The following is a 19,778-nucleotide window of genomic DNA, read 5'->3' on the forward strand; positions in this document are numbered from 1 at the left end:
CCATCCGATAACCGCTGCACGGGGAAAGGTCCCTAAATATTTACTAAAGTTATCTGACAGTGAAAAAATGAAGAAAGAAAAAAACAGCCATGAAGGGTTAATGGTGCACTCATGGTCAATTGCATTCAGTCTAACTCTGACCAGATCAGTTCAACCCTTCTTCTCCCTTCCCTCTACTTTGGAATATATTAGTCACAGGGAGCTGTAACTTGAGGGGGTAATAAAGGGCTTGGGAATACCCCATCTGCAGAAGTTCCGACAGCCTACCTTGAAGCAAGTGGGAGGGCACCTAAAGCAACACAGTGCCTGTAGGAACAAATCTCTCTGTGAAAGCCAGCCAGTCATCCCAGCCTGTGAGAGGGGCTATGTGAGGGAGAGGGAAAGAATCCGGAATCCTGGCAAAGAACAAGAATCCAACTGAGTTGCTCAGCTGCGCTTAACCACTTTCTGGTGAGTTAACACTTTTATTACTTTTTGACCTGAGCCATTTAGTATTATTTTATTATTGCTTTTTAAAAAAAATGTATTTTAAGTTGTGATATGTTAAATCCTGTATGCTTTTATCTTTTCTGAAGAGTATGATATCTGACTTTAACATGTCAACTGTCAATGCCTGGTACATTTTCCAAATGTTTCATATATAAAAGATATTACCCGGAATATAGACATGTACATATGAATTAACACAGGCAGGAAGGTTATCATTTCATTTGTGTACTGGGTCAAAGACTGCTAGAAATATCAAGCCAAGCTCAAGACTACTGTATCTTTAAGAAATTGACCAATGTGAGTTCTTGTAATACTGTATGAAGCAGTTTTTTTTTTCAAAAATCATAATAATGACTTTTAAAATAATTTTCCCGTTTAATTTTCTTTTGAAATCATAAATTAAGCATTTCATCCCTCCTATGACAGAAGACATACTTTTTCTATGTAAATACAGCTAAAAGGAGAAATCTGAGAACAGCAACATGAAAAGAAATATGCAGTATGAATAAATCTAAAAAAAAAAATCTAAAGATCTGCGTTTGCAATCTACATTTAATATTTCAACTATGTAGAGTAATGGTGACTTCATTTATATAATGAATGAACATCTCATCTGCAGCACCACCAACAGCTTCCAGGAGTAGTATAGCCACAAGTGGCTGTGGAGAACACACGTAGCCCTAAACAGTGCCCTATTGTTTTCCTTACATGATGATGTGTGCACTAAATCCTATCCAAGAAATCTGTGTGACCCAACACATCCACTGTAATCAGTAAACAAGAGAAACATTCGAGCCTCCTTATTTAGTGTTCCATACTTTTATTCACAATTGCATATTAAAAAATGCACATCAATCTTTCTTTCTAATTAAGCCACTGGTGTAACACATAAAATGTATATTTTTATGGATCTTGATTCATTTTAATGCACCAATATAAAAAGATGTTTAGTACCTGAGCTTTGGAAAGCTTATGAAACCCTTCCCTTGATGACATAAGCTGACAGTTTTATATTTTAGAAATCACATACAAAGTTTATATATGAAGATATTTCAAGCTGGTACACTATGCATCACAAAGTTTAAAAGAACATTGTTTTTATAAAGCCTGATCATCTTTATACTATGGCAATACTTCAATACCGACTGTGTTCTTGTTCTGTTGCTAGGTCTATTATTGGAGATCATTAATCCACTAGTGCTTATCACTGTGAAGAGGAACCATGAAAGTATTCAGATCAGTTGTACTTTTATTTATATCGTGTCTGGTAGACCTATGTTGGCCACAACGCCAAGCAGGAGCACCTCAAATCCAGTTACGTTTGGCTGGATCAGGAAGAGTACCCAATGAGGGTCGTCTGGAAGTTTTATATAATGGTCAGTGGGGTACAGTGTGTGATGATGACTTCAACCTGGAGGTGGCACATGTTGTCTGTAAGGAACTGGGTTTTGAGATGGCAGTCACTTGGGCTCACAGTGCCAAGTATGGACAAGGGGAAGGTAAGAGTGTCACCTATTTTCTTTATAACAAGACAAAATGTAATGTGTAGTCTACCTAGGACATGTGAACAAATAGTTAAAGAGTGGCGCTTAAATCTAATTATAGTGACTACTATAAGTGCACGTGAATAATTATAACAGTGTATCCAAATAAAACCATCAGTGAATGTGATGAAGTGAAAAATAATAATAGATGCAGCTTCAACCCTTCGTGTAGATTGTTTTTCTTCAATCCGAGAGATGTCTGGTGACAGGATACTGGGGAGCGCAGGTATATTGAAGGCTGAGTCCATGGTGACTCAGCCCGTGCGGAGGTGCGCTAAGGCTGAGGGAAAGCGGGTGCTTTCCCTGGCCTTGGTTAGCGCGCCATCCGGGGGCGTGTCGGGGGGCGGGCCAGTGACATCACGGAGCTGGTTCGCCCTCATTGGGCGAACCACTCACAACCGGCCCTGCGCTCCCATGAGCGCGAAAATTTCACATTTTCATAAGACTTACGCTTCCGCATGCTTGCGTAAGCGTAAGTGAGCCCCTGCTAAAGCCGCTCTCATTGCGGCTGCAGGGGCTCACTGCCGAGCAGCAGCGCGCCTCAGCACGGGTCAGCACATAGGCGCTGACCATACCCGAGGCCGGAGCAAACACAAGCATATAGGGCAGATGTGTCTGTTCAGGTGGTGTGGTTATCTTAGAGCAAAAAATGTCCCTATGAGATTTTTACTTACAGATTTCTCACAGGACTTGTGTGTATAAAGGTATCTTTGGAAGATATATAGGATATCCAAATCTTCCCTAGATCAGTGTGATGGGACCATAGTAAGATGAAAGAGAGGCACAGGACATAGTGCAGACTGTTCCACCATTTATATTAAAAAATCAATATAAAAATTTGCACTCACAATTTGGCAAATCTAAACATGCAGATTGGGATAGTATCCCCGCCACGGATAGTAACTGCTCCCACGGGTGAGCGAATGAACACCGCCGAGGGTACCGTGGATGCGGACGGATTCCCCTAGGGCTGTGGAGCTCGCTTTCAGTCGTATAGGCGTCTTCCAACTGCCTCTAATTACTCTGGGTCCTCACGTCTCGTGTCAGCGTCGCCGGAAGCAGAAAGGTAGGCGGGCTGGAGTCTTCCAGTGGATCCTTCTGCTGACACTCTAGTGAGAATGTCCTGTGAGAAATCTGTAAGTAGAAATCTCATAGGGACATTTTTTGCTCTAAGATAACCACACCACCTGAACAGACACATCTGCCCTATATGCTTGTGTTTGCTCTCTTACATCTACCTAGGACATGCCAGATAAGATACCAATTTCCATGTATATATCCCGGGAAATACTTTTTATATGCATACTGTATATGAAAACTACTTGTCCTGTAGCATGATGGCAGTGTAACCGGCTCACCGAGTATCTATGCCAGTGAGAAATTCTCAGGGATTCTTCATGAATGAACTTGGACACCCTGAACATCATCACAAGTGGGAATGTGTGGGCAGGTGGATTTTCGTAATGAAAGCAATGTCCAAAAGAGAAGTAGATAGTGATTGTATATAGGAGGGGACCATAGTGCTAACAATGTATTAAAAGACCCCTTGGAAACCACAAATTATAGGGTTCCCATTCTTAGGCGGCGTCCATAGGACTGCAGCTGTGCTGAGGCGCGCGGAGGCTGAGGGAAAGCGGGTGCTTTCCCTGGCCTTGGTCCGCGCGCCGTCCGGGGGCGTGTCGGGGGGGGGGGGGGTGGGCCAGTGACCGGCCCTGCGCTCCCTTGAGCGCTTGAATTGAAAATTTTGGTAAGACTTACGCTTCCGCACGCTTGCGTAAGTGTAAGCGAGGCCCTGCTAAAGCCGCTCTCATTGCGGCTGCAGGGGCTCAGTGCCGAGCGTGAGCTCCCCTCAACACGGGTCAGCGCATGACCCTGGACGCAGCCCTAGGTGGAATAAGCAGAGGCTAGTAAAGATGAAATTGTTAATATGAAGGCCCTTCATTAAATGTTGCATATATACCATATTGGTTTTTTATTACCTTTATGACCTTTACCTCTAACTATTTTTAGCAAGTGATCACTCGTACTGAACAACTATATGTATATTTTATTCCAGTCCCTATTTACAAAGCAGTCTTCGTCCACAAGGCACCATCCGGCGCTGTGCGGTGTCTTCCAGCATTGGAAGGCGTCTTTCGGCAGAAGACTGCTTAGTAAACATGGCCCTATGTCTCTGTACCATGATGTCACAATATTGATTTCAAGAATCATATGACCGTGCGTTTCATTTTATTTGCTTGTACAGGTCCCATCTGGTTAGATAATGTTCGCTGTTCAGGTACAGAGAGCTCTATAGCAGCTTGTGAGTCGCTTGGCTGGGGTGTCACTGACTGCAAACACTCAGAGGATGTTGGTATACTTTGCTCAACAAGTCGACTCCGTGCATTTGAACAGCCACAAATGATCACTGTACAGGTAACAATGTAATTTGTGTTCACCTACAGTAGATGCATGTATCTGAGTGTGTTGTGTTTCTTTAGCTCCCTCAAGAACATGCTTGTCAAACAGTAGAGTAGGGTCTTTGGTCCTGATGTAGACTACAAGTCTACTTTGCCTATGCTCCAAAAAAGCTCTGAGAGCATCTTCCCAATTCTCCGCTCTCTTCTGCACAGCTCAGAACTGGACTAGCTGGATGTAACAAGCCATCTGCCCAATTGTGTGAACCCTATTTATACATTTAAGTTACCTGACTGAAAGTGGACCATGCTGTAACTTCTAAATATAATAATTCGGATAAAACACAAATAAACTCACTGTCATACATGTGATTCACCTTTCTATATTAGGCTCACAGGTAATACCATTGTTAACATAAAATATTTTACATTTTATATCAAATTACGTTTTTTTCCTGTACTCCCCAGAACATATTTTAATTGCATAAACATTCTGTCATTTTGTTATGAAGGAGACGCTTCAATATTTTTGGGTTTAATATCTCCACCAGAGCTAAGAATGAAGGGCAAGATTCCATACCAGTTGGGTATAGGCAAAGGTTAGGGAGATTTGAGAAGAACATGCAAGAGATTTCTAAATCTCACATAACCTGCATTGGGCTGACTGAATTATTTCCAGGGGGACAGCAGAAAAATTATAAATTTTCAGCTAAAAATCAGGAAGTCTCCGCATAAACAGAAAGGGTCAGCCAGTATGCAAGGTTTTCCTATTCCAGTTATTTGAAAAGCAATCTCTTTTGGGTAGTACTGTATTTGTTACTTAATGCAGACTCAATGTTGTGAGAGGCAATTTACTGAAAAGTGAATCCTAAACTATAACCCAGTGATTTGTAACTTTTTTTGGTTAAGGAACCCTATAATTATATTGTGAAATTCTGCGGAACCCCAACCCTCTCTAATAACGTGTCTGAGATCAGATGCATTGTAAGGAATCCCAACTCTCTCTAATAACGTGTCTGAGATCAGATTAATTGTAAGGAACCCCAACTCTCTCTAATAGCGCGTCTAAAATCAGATTAATTGTAAGGAACCCCAACTCTCTCTAATACTGCAGCTGTGATCAGATGCATTGTAAGGAAGCCCAACCCTCTAAGGCTAGGTCCCCAGTGGTCATGGCTATGCACGCGATGGTGTGCGCACTGCACACAAGGTACAGCCTTCTATGGGGCGGGCCCCAGTCGGTGTGCGCGTGCGTGCACAAACCGCAATGCGTGACCTACTTGACCAAAAAACAAGATTTTTGTCTTTTTGCGTGGCAGCCGAGCATTGGCCACATCACGGCGGCGGTTCAGCCAATGAGGGCGAACCATCCGCATGATGTCATGGCCGTGCCCCCGCCAAGCCCCCCACGTAATCTCCTGCTCTTCTCCTGCAGCTCGACCACAGACTGCAGATCGCGGCTTTCACCTGTGAATGCGCTGCCAGGCCGCCAGGCGCGCGTGCAGCAGTGAACACTGGGGCCGTAGCCTAAGAGCACATCTGCGATCAGATGTATTGTAAGGAACACCAACCCTCTCTAATAGCGCGTTAGAGATCAGATGCATTGTAAGGATCCCCAAACCTCTCTAATAGCGCATCTGAGATCAGATGCATTGTAAGGAACCCCAACCCTCTCTAATACCGCCTCTGAGATCAGATGCATTGTGAGGAACCCCAAACCTCTCTAATAGCGCATCTGAGATCAGATGCATTGTAAGGAACCCCAACCCTCTCTAATAGCGCGTCTGAGATCAGATGCATTGTAAGGAACCCCAACCCTCTCTAATAGCACATCTGAGATCAGATGCATTGTGAGGAACCCCAAACCTCTCTAATAGCGCATCTGAGATCAGATGCATTGTGAGGAACCCCAAACCTCTCTAATAGCACATCTGAGATCAGATGCATTGTGAGGAACCCCAACCCTCTCTAATAGCGCATCTGAGATCAGATGCATTGTGAGGATCCCCATCCCTCTCTAATAGCGCATCTGAGATCAGATGCATTGTGAGGATCCCCATCCCTCTCTAATAGCGCATCTGAGATCAGATGCATTGTGAGGATCCCCATCCCTCTCTAATAGCGCCTCTGAGATCAGATGCATTGTGAGGAACCCCAAACCTCTCTAATAGCGCATCTGAGATCAGATGCATTGTAAGGAACCCCAACCCTCTCTAATAGCGCGTCTGAGATCAGATGCATTGTGAGGAACCCCAACCCTCTCTAATAGCACATCTGAGATCAGATGCATTGTGAGGAACCCCAAACCTCTCTAATAGCGCATCTGAGATCAGATGCATTGTGAGGAACCCCAAACCTCTCTAATAGCGCATCTGAGATCAGATGCATTGTGAGGAACCCCAACCCTCTCTAATAGCGCATCTGAGATCAGATGCATTGTGAGGATCCCCATCCCTCTCTAATAGCGCGTCTGAGATCAGATGCATTGTGAGGATCCCCATCCCTCTCTAATAGCGCGTCTGAGATCAGATGCATTGTAAGGAACCCCAACCCTCTCTAATAGCACATCTGAGATCAGATGCATTGTGAGGAACCCCAACCCTCTCTAATAGCGCATCTGAGATCAGATGCATTGTGAGGATCCCCATCCCTCTCTAATAGCGCATCTGAGATCAGATGCATTGTGAGGATCCCCATCCCTCTCTAATAGCGCATCTGAGATCAGATGCATTGTGAGGATCCCCATCCCTCTCTAATAGCGCCTCTGAGATCAGATGCATTGTGAGGAACCCCAAACCTCTCTAATAGCGCATCTGAGATCAGATGCATTGTAAGGAACCCCAACCCTCTCTAATAGCGCGTCTGAGATCAGATGCATTGTGAGGAACCCCAACCCTCTCTAATAGCACATCTGAGATCAGATGCATTGTGAGGAACCCCAAACCTCTCTAATAGCGCATCTGAGATCAGATGCATTGTGAGGAACCCCAAACCTCTCTAATAGCGCATCTGAGATCAGATGCATTGTGAGGAACCCCAACCCTCTCTAATAGCGCATCTGAGATCAGATGCATTGTGAGGATCCCCATCCCTCTCTAATAGCGCGTCTGAGATCAGATGCATTGTGAGGATCCCCATCCCTCTCTAATAGCGCGTCTGAGATCAGATGCATTGTAAGGAACCCCAACCCTCTCTAATAGCACATCTGAGATCAGATGCATTGTGAGGAACCCCAAACCTCTCTAATAGCGCATCTGAGATCAGATGCATTGTGAGGAACCCCAAACCTCTCTAATAGCGCATCTGAGATCAGATGCATTGTGAGGAACCCCAACCCTCTCTAATAGCGCATCTGAGATCAGATGCATTGTAAGGAATCCCAACCCTCTCTAATAGCGCATCTGAGATCAGATGCATTGTAAGGAACCCCAAACCTCTCTAATAGCGCATCTGAGATCAGATGCATTGTGAGGAACCCCAAACCTCTCTAATAGCGCATCTGAGATCAGATGCATTGTGAGGATCCCCATCCCTCTCTAATAGCGCATCTGAGATCAGATGCATTGTAAGGAATCCCAACCCTCTCTAATAGCGCATCTGAGATCGGATACATTGTAAGGAACCCCAACCCTCTCTAATAGCGCATCTGAGATCAGATGCATTGTGAGGAACCCCAAACCTCTCTAATAGCGCATCTGAGATCAGATGCATTGTGAGGATCCCCATCCCTCTCTAATAGCGCATCTGAGATCAGATGCATTGTAAGGAATCCCAACCCTCTCTAATAGCGCATCTGAGATCGGATACATTGTAAATTCTTTTGTATTTGGTCCAATTTTTCAATGAAATGAAAATTGCAGGGACCCTTTAGGGATACCACGGAAACCCTGCTGAAAAACACTGCCATAACCTAAAGTAGAAAAAGACAGTAAAGCACATACAAGTACATACCTGCAGAATGTGTGATTAAGCCAATGCAACTCTACTATAATGCAATGAGTGGTTTTTAAAATTGCAGCCTTATGTTGTTTTTTTTCTCAAAACCACAAAACGCAACTGCTTATTTTAAGAAAACAAGAGCTGTAGAATCAAAGCCTGTTTTTAAAAGCTAAATAAAAAACACGCTGAAAATAAACATAGGAACCTTGAAATTCTTCCATAGTTTTTTTTCTCTATTAAGCGGTATATGTGTATTTTTACAATTATTTGATCTACATAGTGTTTGCCATACAGTATGCATTTTTACAATATGGCAACATTATTAATATGCAGCTCTCCCCACTTCAGTTCAGTTGTTAAAAGAATACGTACATTTTAAAATAAATATACTAAATATACCGGCATTTCGCTATATTACAGTAGCTGAATCTTGGTACTTTTAAGCAAATAATGAATGGACAATTAATAGAAATAACAACATCAACATATCCCTTACTTCTATCTAATTTAGATTAATATACAGCCTCATTTAGGTTGCACAGAATATAAGGCGGAGGGAGTGGCTCAGTGAGTAAAAGACACTGACTGGCACTGAGAGTTTGAAGCAGGGGAGCCTGGTTCAATTCCTGGTGTCGGCTCCTTGTGACCTTGGGCAAGTCACTTTATCTCCCTGTGCCTCAGGCACCAAAAAACATAGATTGTAAGCTCCATGGGGCAGGGACCTGTGCCAGCAAAATGTCTACGTAAAGCGCTACGTATAACTAGCAGCGCTATACAAAAACATGCTATTATTATTATTATTAACCCTTGGTCCTGTTAAATTTAATTGGAAGTTGCTCTGCCTCTGCATGTCTTCATCACAATTGGGTAGTAGGAACTCCTCTAATAGATGGCTGAGTTTCAACGAAATCAGTCTCAGTTGAAGCTGCCGTTTTTTAATTTTATTATAATTATTATTCTCCCTTTAATATGGGCATCAATACAATCCACACACATTTTTTTTTAATGTTCTTGTATAGCGCTGCTAGTTTTACGCAGCGATTTACAGAGACATTTTGCAGACACAGTCCCTGCCCTGTAGAGCTTACAATCTAAGTTACACAATGAAAATTAATTAGCTAAGATGCTGATCAATCCGTTCTCCTGTGATCGATCGGCAAAGATTCGGTTTGGGGGTTCACTTAATGGCTGCTGGTGCAGCAGAAGATGACCAAAGATGCAAAGTTCTGTGGGGAAGATCATGTGACCATGCAGTCACTAGATACAATTGGTGCACTGCTACAGAGAGGGCAGGGCTCAAATAGGGGTGTGCCAGAATTTGTTTTAGAAAAGGAAGGTGTTGTGACTTTGTAAATGGTTGCTATAGAAAAAAAAGCTTTATTAACATGGAGGCAAGGATTCTGCTTAGTGACTTACAAGGAATCCATGTGGTAAGTGGACAAGCACTAAACAGACCACACTTGCTGGGTGCATTATGCAAATGAACCCCATTGACGTGTCAATGCGGTGAATGTAGCTGATTTGGGCGATGCACTCATGAGTCATGGGTATTCTGTGCTTGCTGTACTTTCTACATTGGGTGGTACAGTATATCAGTTTCTTACCCACCAGACAATCATTTTGTCTGATTTTCAACAGTAAAGTAACTACCACGAGTCCTCATCGTTCCCCTATATGGTTTTTGGTAGGTCCCGGTTGTAGCTCTGGGATGGGCGTCTTCCCTAAGTTCCTACATACGCTCTAGTACTGATATTTGTTAGTGAGTAGCACGTTAGAAAAAGTTTGAAATCAAGAAAGAAAATACTTTTAAACAATGGACTATATCAAAGTTAACATTTACGTTTATTGGGGCCTCATTATAAAGCCATGTGTATGTATCTACAGCTTTATATAGCGCCCACAGTGTACTCCGTGCTTTACAAGAGTTCTAAAAATCGGAAATGGTAGATGAATAGAGAAATATGAAACGAGGATGTATACATAAGTGTGTACCATACGCAGATAATATATTTATGTACAGTTGTGCTTTCTCTTTAAGCATTCCAAGAAGATTGAGGACGTTCGAATTAAGCCCGTTTTAGCACGTGCCAAAGCAAGTATTCCTAGCATTGAAGGTGTAGTGGAAGTGAAGCACGAAGGACGGTGGAGGCAAGTGTGTGATCAGGACTGGACGATGAACAACAGCCGAGTAGTGTGCGGAATGCTGGGGTTTCCTGGGGAGGTCCAACCCAACGACAAGTTTTACAGGTAACATTACTGCATTATTGAATGAGTACAGTGGGTTTGTGTTTGATTTTTGCAAAGTTAAAATTGGTGCTCTGGAAGCTGTTTGTGTTGACATGTAGGTGGTGTCTTTTATGTTTTCACATAGATATGTGTGAAGAAAATTGAATTAGCTCTTCTACTGGTCATCTAGGCGTTTGGTATTTTATCATTACTCAAACAGACAGTTCATGATGGCATCAAAGAATATCTACAGTTCAGCCTTCTTCTCCAAGGTCCTTAGAGGGACATATTTATACTTACTTACTTGGGATCACATTTACAAGAGACATGAAGCACTGTTCACTGTGGGTTTTTTTGCAGGTCAGAGGCTTTATTAGGACATTGTATTGCTAGTTTGGGATTGCACAACAAAACAAGAGTCTCCTGATGCCACGTTTATTGTCCAGAATTGTGTAAACCTACTATCAGAGGCCATCTAATTATACATATACTGTCTCGCAGGAAAAGCTTGTGGTTGGGAGGAAGCTGGATGAGAGAAATGAAAAGAATATGTTTAGCTCCTGGGTAATGCTAGTGTGTTATTCCTATGGCCACTGATATGTCATTTGCTTTGGTTCCCAAGTTGCTTTATAATAAAACTTTTCTGAGATCCTGGATGTGATATCATCACTTTGGCTATTGCAGTAGCCACTTCATTGAAATTGTCAACACCCATATGCACGAATGTGGTCTCCATCTAAGATAATGGGATTGCACCATTTTAGAGATGGTAGGAGTGCGTAAGTGTGTCTGAGAGGCCCTTTACTGAAGAACAGCATCAGCCAATGTGGTTCCTAAAAACGAACATAGCAAAAATGATGCACGATACACCCATTCAGCATGGCCTCAAGGACCCTTATCAGGTCACTTTTCATAAACCAATACAAATATCCAACATTTTATAAAAATACAGTACCCTTAAAATATTCAGCACTTTAGAAAAAAATAAAACACCATTGATTTATCATTAGAGAAGTACAACGCGTTCACCTAAGTTTGTGAACCATGTGAAATTGCCATGTTGAGTTGCCTCCTCGTTTTCACTCTGCTCACAATCATTTCTAGAATTCGGTCAAGCACAAGTTTTATTTCACACATGGATCATATAGTTTTATAAATGGCACACAGAACCAGGGAAAATACCACTGGGAACATTTCCTGCCCAGGAAAATAGTTGACCCCTTCCTGAACCAGGAAAAGGTTCTCTGTAAATGTTTTATATTCTACACTAAATGACATGTTGTTTTTTGGTAGGGTAAATAGTCATTGTGTGATTACAGTAACAGCTATGATTATTTATGTGCATGTCAAAGTTAAATGACTGCCAGAGACTGGGTAAGCAGAAAGAGAAAAATGTACATTTTTAACACTGGTGCAAGAGACAGGTACATTTCTATGTTGAAGTAGATAACTCTAAAGGAAACGGGAACATTAATTATCTGATCAAATCTTACAATTGTTCTCTATAGACATATAAATGTGGCCACATCATAGGTTTTTGGTTCACTGTTATCCATATTCTCAATTTAAAATAACGCTTTGAGCAGCAAAATAAAAGTGTACAAATATATATTTTGCTGTGTAACATTTGTTTGCATTGAATATGACAGAGTTTTTCCTACAGTATGAAGACACCACTGCTCACTTTCCTTTGTCTCGTTCATTCTCTCCTCTTCTCATTTCCCTTTCTCGCTCCTCCCTGTTCTCTATTTCTTTCATTACCATTTTAGATCTTTATTTCTACAGTACGTTGTTCTTCTATTCACCAATTTTCAACAGCCTGTTTTATCTACTCTGCACCTTTCTCTGCACCTTTGGACCCGGTGAGATAAGAGGTGAATTGACCAGTGTGTACCACATGGAAAGAGTTATGGGGAGGAATCCAGGCCACAAATACTTAGATCTGTGCTAATTAGTCCTTGCTGAGCTGCCGCAGTGTTAAATAGCTTTGCTGTGAAATCATATTAACCTTCTTATTGCACCTAATAACATGATCCCAACAGCCCAGTGTAGATCAACTCCAGTGCTGCGTGGAATCAGAAGTCTATTATATTTTAATGCATTTAGTAGCTAGCTGCTCCCGGATTTAGGAAAGTTCATTACTGTTGAAGTGGCAAAATATTATACCGAGAAAAAGAGTATTGAACTTTGGGTTTACATGAGGATCTTGGTTTCAATCAGGACTGAGGCGAACTTTAATTATTGTCATCTGCAGTAGATATGAGAGCTCTAGACAACCTATTTTGCCACTGGCCGTTATACAGTAGGACCTTTTCCCTTGAATGGCAAAAGATACAGTATGTGCACTATATGGTTAGCTCTAATTGTATGTATTTCCTGTCCTTTCATGCCTATTTTGGCAGTTCTTCAACAGATGTTTGAGAAAATAATTTTACATTTCCCTCTGTTGTTTTAAGTCGAGATGAATGTGTCTGGATTCTTGAAATCCGGATCTCCACTGATTTTGGGGGATTCAAGCATAATTTAATCTGAGGCTTGGGTACAGCACACTGATAAATACTGACAAATACTGAAGCACGCACAGAACGCTGACAAATACTGAGGCACACACAGCACACTGACAGACACTGAAGCACACTGACGCAAACAGACACAACACACTGAAAGACCCTGAGGCACCCACAGCACACTGACAGACACTGAGGCATGCACAGCATACTTACAGACACCGAGACACACACAGCACACTGAATTACACCATTTTAGACAAACACAGACAGCACACTAACAGATACTAACAGACACTGAAGAACACACAGCACATTGAAAGACACCGAGGTACACACAGCACACTGACAGACACTGAAGCACAGCTTCACACAGCAGCACACATTAACTCCTCCCCCTGATGTCATGGAGAGCAGGGGCAGCAGAGCACTGCAGATCTCTGCCTCAGTCCTGCCCCCAGCCTCTGCTGCCTGCTCTCTGCTCCCCCCTCCTCACTGACCTCACCTAATCCTGCTTTGATATTCCACTTTGACCAGCTGCAGCGCTAACTGAGGTTAAGTCACCACAAGGGGGGATTTCTCTGTCCCCCTTTGAAAACAAACAAACATTTTAGAACTGAAAACAAAACACATAATTTTTTTGGAACGAAAACACGGAGTCAAGTGCAAAGCTCTAGTTTGTGTCAACATCGGCCAGCCTAGCAAAACAGACTGAATATACATGTTTTTCTGGGCGACTATTTGATATTATAAGTACTGTTTTACTTGATTCATAGTTATTGGTATGATTACTTTTCACAACACACACATAATATATATTCAAAGTGCTGGGATCTATACGGAATTGATATTGTTTCTTTTCCAAAATTAACCCATGTATAAAGCTGCGGCCCCAGTGTTGGATGCTGCACGCGCGCCTGGCGTCCTGGCGGAGCGTGCACAGCTTAAAGCCGCGATCTGCGGTCTGTAGGGAGCGATGTGAGGCGTGGGGGCGGGCAGCGACGTGTTGTGGGGGGGGGAGGTCGGGCGTGGCACTGCCAGCCCTGCAGACTGTTTGGAATAGTTGAAGTGCTTTGACACTGGCAGAGGAGGCAGTTTAGAGCATAATTCATATGCAAAACGGCACTATAAATTTCGAAGCTGTCTCAGTTGCTGTGGCACCGTAAGCACTTTTTTTATGCCCTTGTGTCCCCCTCCCCTGCCATTGGCACCCCGCACACCAGGTGACCGCGTCGACGCACGGGAAGACACAATTCTTGTCTTCCTTGTTGGCTGACGCGCCATCGTGCTGCGTTAGTCACGGCAACAGAAACCTGCCTGATAGAGGCGAGTGTGTGGTGTGCGGCGCGCCCGCCGGCGTGACCACCGGGGACTCAGCCTAAGAACTCATTGCAGACTACATACTGTGTATATATAGGCACTGTACCGTGTATTTGTGTCAATGGATGTAGCACTGAGCTCTGTCTGTGTTTCATGTTCTGTCTCTGGTTTTAAATACATACTGTATATGTCAAATATGAATTTCACTTTACATGTAATTCTTTTATTGTCAATTCACGCAGTCATGACAAGGGCAACAGGGTCATCATTATTCAGTCCTAATAATGCTTTGTGTTTCTGGACGTAATTGCGTGAGAAAGTAACCAAATACGTGGGGCACTTGAATATGCTGCTTTTCTGCGAGAGAGGGTTTAACCGTACAGTACATCTGTGGTTTTATGGAACCAATTGCATTTTAATTCATGGTTTCAGTATCTGTCAAGTGCCTGTGCTTCCAGGACAATTAAGATTTAACACGTTCATCATTGCAAATATATGAAGTATCAAGAGTCTTAAATATTAATACGCATTTAATTAAAAGTTCGGGGACAGTGAAATGTTTATTAAATGCTGTTAATTAACAGCAGAGATCCCAACTAAGCGTGGTAGTCTGCAGCGCTTAACAACTAGTTGTTCCAGATGAATGATAGATTTCTCTGTTCTGTAGGTATCTTTATTTATATAGTGCCATTAATGTAAATAGCGCTTCACAGCAGTACACTTGACAATCATATAAATAACAAATAATACAAATAACACATAAAGGGGAGAAGTGCTTCAGATATAAAAGTAACATTTCGGAAGAGGAGTCCCTGCTCCGGGGAGCTTACAATCTAATTCTGTTCTGTGCATTTAAACTCTAAAGATTTGTAAGTATTGCTATTGTGCCACAGCAAACCCGGCTCTTATACGTCCAAGAATAGAAAGCCTGACTTTGTAATATGTCAAGTCAATGAGAGGAACAGGAGGGCCAAAAAGATTACTGTAGAAGGGATTAGAAGCATAAATGCTGTCATTTTCTCGTTGTGGTTTTGTAACAAATGTGTCGAGAAAGCCGTCTCAAGGTTTCCGGCACTGACATGAAAGCATGTACAGTATGAATTATCAAAGCCCCTTTAGAGATGTGACTGAACTCTGCTGTATTGCCTTATCTGGAGGTAAAAATCCGTGATTGAAGTACAGATGTAGCATGCGTTATTGTCCCCGGTAGTGCGGAATAATGCCCGGTAAATATTGCGTGCGTTTGGGAGATAACACACATATCAATGTCATCAATCATGGTAAATCTTCCGTTAACAACATTGTTCAGTTAACGCATGGCATTAACAGGCGTAAGAACTGCTCTATTTGAACGGTCTTCTTCAGCTACATTTTAAGTAGAACACAGGCGTCTATAATAATTTCAATGTAATGAGGCCTTTTTACTCCTCTGCAAAGATATGTTGCTGCAAGGATGATAATACAACTGTAGGTATCATTTTGTAAGAAATTCGGGGTCTCTGCGTGTCACGGTCACAGCTAACATTCCGTTTACTTTTCCTCATTTCAGGAAACTCTGGAATTTGAAGATGAAAGTTCCAAAATCTAGGTAACAAAATACTTTCTAATGGAAAGAAATAACACATGAATGCCATAAATAGGGGGTGCTCAACTCCAGTCCTCAAGCCCCCCCAACAGGTCAGGTTTTCAGGATATCCCAGCTTCAGCACAGGTGGCTCAATCAGAGGCTCAGACGAAGACTGAGCCTTTGATTGAGCCACCTGTGCTGAAGCAGGGACTGACCTGTGCTGAAGCGGGGAAATCATGAAAACCTGACCGGGTGGGGGTGCTTGAGGGCTGGAGTTGAGCACCCCTGCCATAAACTGTAGTGCTACAAAAATGTGTTGGATGCAGCACAAGTTATGTTCGACTTTAAACGTGAACATTAATATTATATCAAACTGGCAACTTAAAGCATTGTTTGCAATTCACAGCATACACAACCATATCTATTATCATTACTGGATAAGTATGAATATAAATTACCCTATTAGCGCTTATGACAACATCTAAAGAATAAATTCCTTGTGATCCCAATATTAATCGACACACATTTGTGAATAATGAACATTTTGTGCCCATTCTCATATTGCATATATTTCATAAACACAGTACGCACTAGAAGCGTAGGAAGCTGGGCTTTGCTTTACAGTATGTTGGTGGCGCTCTGTTTCCCAGGCTGAAAACACTAACGCAGAAGAAAATGTTCTGGATTCACAAAGTCAGTTGCTCAGGGAATGAGCCCCACATGGCTAACTGCAATGTCCAAGTTTCTCCAAAAAAGCCGAAACCTGCCTGCAGGAACGGGATGCACGCTGTAGTGAAATGTGTCCCCGCACCTCACCTCAGCAACGGGCATGGAAACAGCTTCAGGAAGGCATTTAGGGCAATGGTAAGCATATTGTAAATGATAAGCAAGACATCTTATTATTAATACTCACAGAAGGGCGGTGGGGGGGGGGGCAAATGAGGGAGAGGGAGTAGGGGGTATGACACCTTTTATTAGACCAACGAGTACAGTAGTTGATATGTTACAAGCTTTTGAACCTCTTAGGGTCCTTCATCAAGTTAAACCCACCCTCTCCCTTCTTTGCTACTATTATTAATACTGAAATAATTCCTAAATACATGTATGTGAATACCACTCTTTATAAACCACATCCCCCCTGCGTCACAATCCAGTCCCTTACAAGAGAAGGATCTTTGTTACACATTTGTTCAATGACTAATCCATCTCTCGTTCCTACTATAAAACACTAGCTGCAATCAAGTGGCGAATTTCCCATTAGGCCCGACAGGCCCAGGGCGGCAACATTTTGGGGCGGCAAAAATGTCCGCCCCCATATATAGATGCCGCACTCTAGGGCCTATCTGGCCTGATGGGAAGGCACTTACATGTGGCGGCCGCCCTCCTTATCCTTCCGAAACGCAGCGTTAAAAGACGGAGCGGACGTCACCAATGTGACATCCGCGCGGCGTCTCGTTGCCATGGCAACGTGACGTCGCGGCGTCAAATGACGTCGCGTTACCATGTCAAAGCCGTGCAACATCATGACGGTGACGCCCGTGGCGTCATTTGACGTTGCAATTCGGGAGAAGGAAGGCGGCAGCAAAGAGGCGGACGCCACGTGTAAGTGCCGAGGGGCGGCGGATCTTCAAATACGCCGCTGGCAGTAGCTGTTAGCTGTTGTTAGTAGACAGTCGTTAGTGGCTATTGTTGTCAACCACATTCCTCGCAAGCATAATCTAGAAAAACCATAAATGACAAGTTCCCTGTCTTCTGATTTTCTGCCCTTTCCTAGGAGCCCTTGGTAAGACTCAGGGCAGGACCCCACGGAGGGGAGGGCAGAGTGGAAGTGTTGAAGAATGGGAAGTGGGGAACAGTTTGTGATGACAAGTGGAACCTTATTTCGGCCAGTGTTGTGTGTCGAGAACTTGGTTACGGATCTGCGAAAGAGGCCATTTTTGGAGCCCAGTTGGGACAAGGTGAGAATACAACTATGCAGTTATAGCGATACCTATAGTTAACACGCTAGTAATCCAACTTTATTCATTCAGCACAATTGAATGTAATGAATAAGTAGTCAAACTTTCTATGAGGATATAATTACAATACCAACACTATACTTGCTATATTAATGCAACCTATTAATTCTGCAAGCAATACACTATATGACTTGGCAGGAGCAGGAGATGTGTGAAGCAGAACTGTATTAGTTTGTAAAAATGCAACATACAAAAGGTAAAATGAAAGCGCTTAGCGCAACGAACACTGAAGTCTTTTTATTTCTTAGGGTACAACTTTTTAAACAAATCAGATTTAAAGCCTCAGTTCTACTTTCTTAGTCCACATTTTTCCCAAATTTACGTTTTTCTCTGTTAAGTAGCCGTTATTTGTCCTTTCTTGCCCTTTGGCTGCAATGGATTGCAGTTAGGGATGAGGTAAGCCAGTAGTGCTCAACTCCAGACCTGAAGCCCTCTCTAATAGGTCAGGTTTTCAGGATATTCCAGCTTCAGCACAGATGGCTCATTAATAAATGAGATGTATCAAGTTCTTGCTCTCTGTCTGTCACTTTCCCCCCTTTCCTTGGCTGAAATACTCTGCCAGGATAGAGGTGGCAAAGCCTTCCAGCTAACACTGTGCCCAGAGTAATTAACACCATTAGCAGATTTCACACGGCCGTAAGCACAAAGATCAAATGTAAATGCTGCGCATCAACGCTCATTTCACTGTAAGTAGACACACAGACCAACATATGTTATGTCAAGTACGTTGGCTGTATGAAAGTCTTTTTGTTTTACCAAAGGATTTTCTTTAATCCAGGTCTTGGTCCTATACATATGAATGAAGTGATCTGCACAGGCCAAGAACAGTCCATTACCGAGTGTAGCTTCAAAGAGGCAAGTGTTGCCGGCTGTCAGCACGAGGAGGATGTAGCTGTGAAATGTAACCTTCCTCAAATGGGATATAACACCCAGGTGAGAGTTATCTATGACAGGAATGATATGCATGTGACATAATACCGTCAGTGTGTACATACATACATACATACATACACCAGGGGTTGTCGACTCCAGTCCTCAAGGGCCACCAACAGGCCAGGTATTAGGGATATCCCTACTTCAGTACAGGTAGCTCAATCAGTGGCTCAGTCATAATGACTGAGCCACTGATTGAGCCACCTATGCTGAACCAGGATATCCCCAACACTTGGCCTGTTGGTGGCCCTTGGGGACTGTTGTTGGCAATCCCGATATCTACAATTTTATCCCAGGTTCTATATACTGGGTCATATATTTTAAAAATCATCTATATGTAAAGTCTTGGGTATGTTTCGGCACAAAGGTTCCGCTGTCACAGGGTTGCTAAGCAACAATACAGTTGTAAGAATAAGTATAACAATAACAACGTGTAACATTAAACACTTATGTAACCTTTTATGAACAGTGTGTAAAGGTGTTAAAAACAAATGTAAACGTCTTTGAACTTAATACAGCTGAACTCCGTTATAACGCGGTGCTCGGGGTCCACATAATGAGACCGCGTTATAACCGGGATTACGAAATGGCTGCTGTGCGAGGACTTACCCGGCATCTGCAGCTCTCTTCTTTGCAGCTCTCTCCTCTCCCTACATCATCAAGCTGTATCCACATGCGTGGCGCTTATGTACCTTTCGAGCGCAGAGGGTCACATGACCATTCTCTGACCAATGACAGCCCAACAGTGAATACATTTTATATTATACACATGCAGGAATTGAACCCATGACCGTTCATATGCTTGTAGCAATTCTCTAGCTGCTGCACCACAGGGTTGG

At 42.8% G+C, this 19,778-nt stretch overlaps 1 protein-coding gene across 1 annotated transcript in view; it reads left to right on the forward strand.

Annotated features, from left to right (window-relative positions):
* Positions 1–240: 240 nt before the first annotated feature.
* Positions 241–19,778, forward strand: part of LOXL4 (lysyl oxidase like 4) — a 33,519-nt gene continuing 13,981 nt past the window's right edge. Inside the window, exons 1-8 of the mRNA XM_075612340.1 lie at positions 241–450; positions 1,658–1,988; positions 4,279–4,448; positions 10,407–10,615; positions 15,971–16,009; positions 16,639–16,852; positions 17,763–17,946; positions 18,785–18,939. Of these exons, the coding sequence (XP_075468455.1) occupies positions 1,712–1,988; positions 4,279–4,448; positions 10,407–10,615; positions 15,971–16,009; positions 16,639–16,852; positions 17,763–17,946; positions 18,785–18,939 (1,248 nt within the window). The 5' untranslated portion in view covers positions 241–450; positions 1,658–1,711. The remainder of the gene's footprint in view (positions 451–1,657; positions 1,989–4,278; positions 4,449–10,406; positions 10,616–15,970; positions 16,010–16,638; positions 16,853–17,762; positions 17,947–18,784; positions 18,940–19,778) is intronic.

Source organism: Ascaphus truei, chromosome 8 (genome assembly GCF_040206685.1).
Source record: "Ascaphus truei isolate aAscTru1 chromosome 8, aAscTru1.hap1, whole genome shotgun sequence".
Classification (NCBI taxonomy): Eukaryota; Metazoa; Chordata; class Amphibia; order Anura; family Ascaphidae; genus Ascaphus; species Ascaphus truei.